Source organism: Etheostoma spectabile, chromosome 16, assembly GCF_008692095.1.
Source record: "Etheostoma spectabile isolate EspeVRDwgs_2016 chromosome 16, UIUC_Espe_1.0, whole genome shotgun sequence".
In the NCBI taxonomy this organism is placed as follows: Eukaryota; Metazoa; Chordata; class Actinopteri; order Perciformes; family Percidae; genus Etheostoma; species Etheostoma spectabile.
This window is the reverse complement of record NC_045748.1, coordinates 11,747,031-11,756,224: the sequence shown is the minus strand read 5'-3', so window position 1 is coordinate 11,756,224 and position 9,194 is coordinate 11,747,031. Positions and strand designations below refer to the sequence as shown.

General features: G+C 38.8%; 1 protein-coding gene across 2 annotated transcripts in view; it reads right to left on the bottom strand.

Annotated features, from left to right (window-relative positions):
• LOC116703885 (protein sidekick-2) overlaps nt 1-3,234 on the bottom strand; it is a gene marked incomplete at its 3' end in the record, with an annotated part of 8,020 nt that extends 4,786 nt beyond the window's left edge. Inside the window, 8 exon segments of one of the 2 annotated variants that reach the window (XM_032538921.1) lie at nt 18-100; nt 253-394; nt 1,610-1,755; nt 2,114-2,265; nt 2,347-2,461; nt 2,558-2,614; nt 2,794-2,835; nt 3,042-3,234. In XM_032538921.1, coding sequence (XP_032394812.1) covers nt 18-100; nt 253-394; nt 1,610-1,755; nt 2,114-2,265; nt 2,347-2,461; nt 2,558-2,614; nt 2,794-2,835; nt 3,042-3,129 — 825 coding nt within the window. In that variant the 5' untranslated portion in view covers nt 3,130-3,234. 2 annotated transcript variants of the gene reach the window in all.
• Between the last annotated feature and the right edge of the window lie 5,960 nt (nt 3,235-9,194).

The window sequence follows — 9,194 nt, the reverse complement described above, 5'->3', positions numbered from 1 at the left end:
AAAAAAAAAAAAAGTACCTTCCAGGTTAAAAAAAGCTGCCGGTGGCCATCTTTCTTTGCAATGTCAGTTAGGTTGACTATGACGGGCTGTGTAGTCAGTTCTGAAAGAGGACATTAAATTCTTGTGAAATAAGAAACATTTATTTTCATAAAGAGGAAATGTTTCAGCTTATTTTCCCTGTTGTTATCATACAGTAGGAGTAAAAACACTAGAAAATGTTGTATTCAGTTTAACCAGCTAAAGCAGACTGACCTGATGGCACGGTGAAGGCTTCGCTCCATGCACACTGTGAGCATTTCTCATTAGTGACACACTGTATCTGTGTAGTGTACACCAGTGAGGAGTTTAGATTCTCCACTGTACAATTCTCTCCGTTTTGGGATTTCACGGGTGACTGTGAACAACATAGAAATGAATGAAGGCTTTTTTTTCTGTATTTTAAAGTTAGTTTGTAGTTAAATTAATAGCTTATTCAATCAGCTAATCTCAGAAGCAAACTTCTCTTTGTGTTGCTAAGGAGGCCAAACCTACTTTCATATTGTATGAATGTAATTCAGCTGCCCGCATCATTACTCGAACCCCCTCCATCCACCACATCACTCCTGTCCTCCAACAGCTCCACTGGCTCCCGGTCCAGTTCCGTATCAAATTCTAAACCCTTCTATTAGCATTCAAGGCCATCCACAACCTCGCCCCCCATGTTTGTCTGATCTCCTCCAGCGTCCCACTCCCTTCCGCTCCCTCAGATCCTCTTCCTCCATAAACCTCTCTGTCCCCCCCCCCCGCCTCTCACCACCATGGGGGCAGAGCATTCAGCCGCTCTGCTCCCCGTCTCTGAACTCACTACCCCCCCAACTCAGAAACATTGATTCATTCCCCCCCATTTCAAATCTCAACTAAAACACTCTGTTTAAACTGCCTATTCCACCTAATGTCTATTGCTCTGCCTTTCTGTTGCTTTGCTGTATAGTATTTGTTTGCCATTGTATATTATTTGTTTGTTTGCTGTATAGTATTTTTTGTGCTGTATAAGTTTGTTTTGCTGTATAAGTATTTGTTTTGCTGTTTTATAGTATTGGTTTTGTTTTGCTGTATAAGTATTTGTTTTGCTGTTGTATATGTGTTTTTTGCTGTTGTATAGTGTGGTTTTTGTGTGTTTGTGTATTGGTTTGTTTTGCTGTATAAGTATTTTGTTTGCTGTTGTATATATTGGTTTGCTGTTGTATAGTATTGGTTTTGCTGTTGTATAGTATTTGTTTTGCTGTTTTTAATATATGAATTCCCTGTGCAGCGTCCTTGAGTGCCAAGAAAGGCGTCTTTAAATAAAATGTATTATTATTATGAAGTGATGAATATAATATCTCCTGTAGTGAATTGCAGGGCACAAAAGCAAACTGGATACATTTTGAGAGAAGATGGAAAGCAGCAAGTAGACATGATGGTTGATTCCACAATGATTTCCCTAGCTTCAAGAGAGAAACATGCTTTAATGTGTATATATATATATATATATATATAGCTTTAACTTCAATTTCAGTATTAATGCTCTCAGAGATATTTATTATCAAAAACTGAAATGGTTTGGTGTAAACAGGTGTTTGATTCTGACCTTGCTCCATGACAGGCTGCCCAGTGCTTTATATCTCACAAAGTATTTTTTAATGGCCTTTGTGTCCTCCTTTTGCCAGCTCACATTCACAAGTAGCCTTCCAGAGTGGCGACTGAAGGACACGCTGTATGGAGGACCACATCGCACTGAAATTAAAACAAGACAAAAACACCTGCATTCAGTCTGAAATGTGTCATTGTTAAGGAAAAACTCAGAACAACTTTAGATAACGTTCCCCTAACGGTTAGGGGAACGTTATCTAAAGGTTGCATCGTTAGGATAACGTTAGGGGAACATTCTGGGAACGTTTGATGTAACCGAAAACTTTACCATCAACCAAAACACAACCAAACTTAACCTTAGGGGAACGTTCCCGTAACCAAAAGCAAACGTTCCCAGAATGTTCTGTTAGCTGGGATGGTGTTTCCAGGAATCCGACCACAGTCATCAAATACACAGACATTAAAAGAATTTTGCTCATAAAACACATTGTTTTGGACTCACACAAGCTCTTTGGGGAACCTCTGAAAACTGCTTTTGTGCAATTTGTTGACTCGCTGTTTTCAATAACCTCAGTGCTCATGTTGTATGATTCATATAATTTGATCTGTGCAGAGAGTCCTGTGATGTTGTAGACTTTGCAATATTTTTTTTCCCTAGGAGGAGAAATGGTTTGAAAAGATGTGTTTTTTTTAAATATGTTAAACAATATATATAATTCCATACACGCCACTTACTGTTGTATGATGAGTGTGTATGTCTTTTCTGATGCGCCGTTTCCACGTTTCCACACACATGTTTTTATACCTTTTGAATTATGTTTACCAAAACAATCTAAATCATGTACTCCATCTAAAAGAGAAGCATTATACAGAAACAGTTTATAATGATCACTTTACAGATGATGATTCAACTTGAGAATGACTCAAATGTATTTATTTTTTTTACCCGGGTGAATCCCACAGTGCTGATATTTGGAAGAAATGTTCTGTGACCTGCAATCTACTGGAACAAAAGAATATGGTGTGAAACAGGACCATGAGTTATTTTCTCAATGCGTCATTGTTACAAGAATGTGGAGAAAAACATAACAAAAATGATACCACTTTTTATCTTTTGGTAGGAAATGTTTGTGGTATGATGACTGATAAGATGAAATGTGACAAAAAGTAAAAGAATCCCACCTGAACTCGAAGCTTGTGTAGTGTAGTAAACGGAGATCAGACCTTGAATGTGAACAACAACAGAGCAGTTGAAGCTGAATTTGAAAATTGATTTAATTCCTCGCAAAGACTACTTATTAGACCAAGGACCTACTGTACATAAACCTGGCAATGATTCTCTTTTTTTCCCCCCCATAATTAGCTCAAAACAATCATGCAACAGCTAATAAAGAAAGCACTTGTAAAAGCAAAAATTATAGAGCACTTACTGAGGATGAAGAAATATGAATGGCCTGCATAGGAAGAACATTTTGAATTCAAAAAATGAAATCCAAACTGAAATCCACGGCCAACCATTGTCGCCTGGCACTGACTGAAAGACTGAAACCTAGACAGTGGGTTTCAGGTGATCGCACACCCACATTGCGCTGCCATTCATAGTCAGGGTGCACACACATGAGCTGCTCACTGAGAGTGAACGGGAAGGAAACATTTTGGGGAGTTAGCCGATCGGTGGGGCGGGGACACATTTTGACACAGTTAATAGAGTGCCAATAAACTGACGGCTGGTCCCTTGGCTAAGAAAACAAACTGTTGTCTTACTTCTTCTTTCCACAAATAGATGTGGTCAGCAACAACACTCTGATGTGCAGGGGGAGCCTTACAAACCAAAAAAAATGACTGTAAAGTAGCTGTGCACAAGACTGTACATGAATTTCTATTTTCATCACTTTTTGTAATTTCCAGGATTAGTCATACCTATTTTGCTTTCTAAGAACTGGATGTAATTTTCATCTGAAATTTAAAAAAAAATGACCAATTTATTTTGAGTCAGAGGTGGACGGTTTTGAACAGATTTGCATCTATTAGTTTCTGTAAATGAATAGTTTTAGGGAGCTGTAGAATTAATTTACTGTATTTTAAATGTTATAATGTTAAAAGAGAAGAAATAGTCTTTTTTGCTTTATTTAAATGAGAATATTGTACCATTGAACTCAAATCCACTTAAAAATGTACTGCAGATCACATCTTAAAGTAGTTGAAAATTCTATTGTTTTTCAAAATAGTAAGCGAGAATCTAACATGGTAAAGTTAAATACATCTTTTAATCAATACAACATACTATTTATTACTGCCATGTTATTAATGATGATTTGTGTCTGATTTAAGAACTGTGACAACTGGTGTGGAAATCAAGGCGTTCTGCAGAGTCCTTCCTAACCGGATGGAGACAGCCATGGACGCCATGATTAGACAGGAGCAAGCAGGCTTCAGGAAGGGAAGAGGACGTATGGACCAGATCTTTGCTCATAGAGCAGTGCTTGGAATGGAATGCACCTGATGAGAAAATGTTACAATCTTTTGTTATGTTCCTTGACAACACTCTAAAAACACTCTGATTAGGCCACTTATATAACTTGTTTTTATCATTGTTTTATACATCTTTCTAAGTAGGTCAGTTAAGTAACTTGTTTTGGTCACGTATCGAGCTCATGTTTTGGGAGCGGCTGTCCTGTTTCGAAAACATGTTTCCAAAACAGGACATCTGACTCACTTATGGATCAACTGGGAGAGGGGGAGCCCTCCTCGCTCGTATAACAGCACCCCTCTACATCAACTCCGTGGACATCAGGAAAGCCTTCGGCCATGGCATATGCAGACACTGTATGCCATCAAAGAGCATCTCAATCATAAAAAGATGGACACCTTAAGATGGACACCACCTGGCAAAAGAAAACCTGGGAGGCCCAAAGTCACCTGGTGCAGAGCTGTGACACAAGAGCTGGAACAGATGAACCTGTCATGGGGAGAGGCCTAACATGCTGCCAAAGACCGAATGCAATGGAGAGTGCTCATTGAAGCCTCATGTCCCATAGGGGATGAAGAGGTGTGTGTGTGTGAGAGTGTGTGAGAGAGAGAGAGAGACCACGGTTGACTCAAACAATCACTCTCCTTTCCGATCTCTTGAAAGGTTACTGAAAGCATTACAGTAAGAATTGAATTCATAGAATACTCAGTTTACTCCCCCTGTCTGGTTTCATGAAGCATGTTATCACCTGTAGAACAAATATTAAAGTTAACCCTCCACTCAAAAAATGTGTTTTGCTTGTTGTGACTTCACTTGGATGTTTGACCTTCTCTGTGTAGAATGATATATACGGTACGTGCAGTTTGACAGTAAAAGGCTGTTTCCCATGTGTCCGCTGAAGGGGTACGAGCATGGTTGACTGGAAGCCTCCAAGGCACAAAACCGTGAGAATGCACTTCAGTGGAAAATATTTGCATATTCTTAGAATGTGGAGCTGTCAATTATGGAATATATGTGCAATAATTACCAGAATTTTGAGCAAGTTAATTGGACTATTTAATGTAAAAAAGCGTATCTTATCACGCACAAATTATTTTGTCTTTTGTATGTCTTAAAAACATGTCTGGGGGATCTTTAATTGAGAGTTTCACTCTCAGCATTCTGTGTTGTTTCAGAAGAAATCTGATAGTGATAGTGACTAAATGGACTGAATAGTCCTTATTGAGAGGCTGTTTCCAAGGTAAAAGAAAATGACTTTTAAACCTCACCTATTAATAATCTACATTTAGTCGTCGTTCAGTCAGTTTCCTCTACAAAAAAAACAACAGTTAATTTAAGAGTGATCGCAACTTCCCTGTTTTACACAAGCTCCACACAATGTTCTTGAATTTAAGAGATGTCTTTCACCATTGTTTTGAAAAAGTCTACTGCCTACAATTATTTACTGTGTGGTGTGTTTTTTGTATTTGCTCTGGCTAAACTAGGCAAGACGGCTGTTAGGGTAGGATAAAATTAGGATAAAATGCATTCTGTGCTCGATTAGGCACACGAGAAGAGTGACATAAAACACAATAACAACAACAACAGGTATGTACGAGTGCATTAATGTGTTGTCGAATGTAAATACCCTTGCTTTTAACTACATGTTCCTCCTTCAGTGCTGAACACACAGGAAGTTCAGTTCTCACCTCGCTGACTTCTGCGAGCAGGCATAAAGAACACCATTAGCGCTGTTTATCTCCATCTTGATCTTAACACAACTTGTCAACACTTGCATCAGCCGTAGAGCAACGTTTGAACCTCAGTTGTTGTTGTTGATCTCCATCTTTGCATGTTTTTAACATTTGGTGTGCTGATTTTTAACTCGGCGTCAACTGATTAGAATAAAAGGAACACTATTTTCTATATCTATTTATTTTTTCTATAACTTTTTACAACATGTCTACCTCAGAAATGTCTTGTTTCAGGTGTTCACAGTATGTCAATTAAGGGAACTGAAATAGCAGAATTTTGAAAAGAAGGAGCCGTGAAACAGGAAATTAATTTCCGCTAAACATGAAGATGCCTGCCTACTCTTGTTTTTCACTTACGTAAATTTCCCCATCTTTACTCTTATCGTCTCTGAGATCAGCAATGAGCAGCAACACTCTTGTGGGCTACGAGAGTTGATGTACGTGTGGGTTCCTATGATGTGTTTTGCTTTGATCAAAAATCTTTTGACCTAAGTTTTACATTGCGGACAGAGAGCTCAGGACTTGCTAGTCATTTCTACACATGCAGTACATAATTAATGACACATTCATCCATGTATCCATTTAGATAATGCATCTGAGTCCAAATTTTACAGAAATAACCTGGAAATGTTGTTCAAAGCAAGCTTTTTTGAAAGTTATTAAATGTAATTATGTAAGAAATTCGGTATTTTAGATAGATAGATAGATAGATAATTATTGATCCCAAGAAAAATGGGAAATGACAGCAGCACACGTACATCACTCACACAACACAGAATATAAATATAAATGACATACAAGGAAAAATATACATACATACAATATACATCAAATAATAATAATGGGAATAAAATAAAAGAACAAATATTTAAATACATACAGGATGGGAAAACCAAAATGTGCAACTACTTAAATAATATGCTAAAATGTATGCTAAATGTAAATAAACCAGTTGTGCAGGTTGCACTCAGTGCAGGAATGTGGTGTCTAAGAAGTGAGTTCATAAACAATGTAATACAAATGACCATACATACCACTTTGGACACAATGTTTTTGTGAAATTCTTTCTAGTTTGTGGTTGGATGGAGTAAAAGAAGACAGCTGCACAAATCATCACGGCTGTAATCAATTAGCATTTCTTTGACAAGTGGTGTTTTCAAGACGAATCTCTGATCTCAGAAAACTTCCTGATGGTTTTATTTCAGATGCTCATTCGCGAAAATGTCCGCACATGTTACTGTACCAAGATTGACAGGGAGAGAATAAATATAGTCTGGGAGGACGTCTGTTGTCTCATTTGGGACGATATCCAGTCGAATACCAACTCAACCCTGACAAACTACACACTGTTTGAGAGCATAAAGTCTTGAACCATTTTAAAATTCCAGAATCCCAGGAAGCAGTCAAATCAAAAGATTTAAAAATGAAATTTACAAAAGCAGAAAATAGGCAAAGAAAGCCTCACATGTTTGCCATGTGCTTTGTAAAGACATGTATTCTCCAACATATGCAAACAGTGCCCTCCAGTGGAGAATCTCTCTCTCTCTCTCTCTCTCTCTCTGTCTCTCTCTCTCTCTCTCTCTCTCTCTCTGCTCTCCTCTCATCCTCTGTCTCTCTATCCACCACCCCCAAAAGCTCAAATCTCTTCATCCCTTGCTTCGTTTCATGGTCATCTGTCGTCTCTCCCTATCTCATCTCCCTCAGTCTCTCTCTCTTCTGTCTCCCGTCATCGCCCTCCTCTGTCGCTTCTATCCTAGGTTCCACCCACTCAGCCGCGGGGGCTCCACCTCCCTCTCTCATCGGCTCTCGCCTCTCCCTCTCCCCTCCCCCCCCTCTCTCCTCTCTCGCTGGTCTCTCTCTCATCCCTCTCTGGTCCTCTCTCTCTGTCTCTCTCTCTCTGTCTCTCACTCTCTGTCTGTGTGAACTAACCAGTGTGAAACACTATGAGAAAGACACATGCTGCACGTTAACAAGACACAATGAGCAACCCTTATTGTTTTGATTCTGTCTCAGTATATTTCAAATCCATAAAGACATGCGCACAATTTAAAGAAGCGGTTGCAATTTCACAAATGACCAGTCATACTGGGAACAACAGGTCATATCTGAACTGAAGTTCACTGGAGTTTTTTCTTTCACGTGTTTCCCTCGAAAACTATTTTGACTTAAAGCTACAGTCAAAACAACCGAAACAAAAATTAAAAAAAAAAAAAAAGCTGAGAGAGGTAGTATGACAGTGTGTTTACTATTGCTGTCTTTATGATACTGGTATTTAGTGTAACATGAGCTATCTGGAAGTGGAGTGAGGTTTGACAGGCATACAGTTTACCATGTTCACCATCTTAATGTAGCAAGTAGGCATGCTAACATTTGCTAATTAGCACTAAATACAGCCGATGCTGGTGATGATTGCTATTTGCTTTGCAGGCAGGCCATGTACAGACATGGTCAACACATTCAAATGTTCATGTTACATCTTTCTGGGTATGGTTACTATTTGTCTTTAGTTTCATCCAGTTATTCCTTCCTATTTTTTTCCCTTTGTTTTGTGTCATTTAGGATGTGACTAAAATAGGTTTTGATTTGCCATTTGAAAAAGGGACTTTTACTCCCAAGAGAAAAAGGCAGGGGTGAGAGGAGAGGTAACCCTCGGGCATCGCGCTGGACAAATGACATTTTTAGCCTTTTACTTTGGGTTTCCATTTGTGCCAAAGTTGAGTCAAAATGCTAACGGTCTATGTGTCCATGTCTATGTCTATGCTTACTGTCAATGTCTATGTCTGTCTGTCTATGTCGATTTCTCACATGACCCAACATTTGTCTGTATCAACTCAACTCCTGTTGTCGGTTGCCCTCCTTGTCATTTGACTGTGTTGTCTTGCTGTGTCGGTGCTGACTTTGTCATGACTGTACTCTGAATGCTTTGTGTCGTTGCTATGCATCGTTGCTATGGTAGGATTGTGGTCCTGAAGTGTTGATTTAATGTTATCAAGTTTTCGCAGCTACAAGGGGAACATTCCACACACGGTGGACCTGCAGCCGTGGCAACAGGGCCTGCCATTATCATCCCATCTAAAGCAATTATTGCAAATTATTTTCAAACAGCTTGCCACATTAATAACAGCAATCAGGATATCAGGAAAGTTGTTTAAACGTAATGTGAATGGAATGGGCTGCAGTGTAGGCTAATTATAAAATAAAATTAACAGTATTGATAATAAATCTTATAGCATAATAGTTTCATTGTTTTCACAAAATACACTGAAATACCAGGTCAACAATGGTCAACATAAGAAGAATGCCTCATGCTAGAATTCAGATGCCACAAGATGCCATTTCTCATGCACTCATGCCTCTATATTGTTTCTGTTTAGAGTATG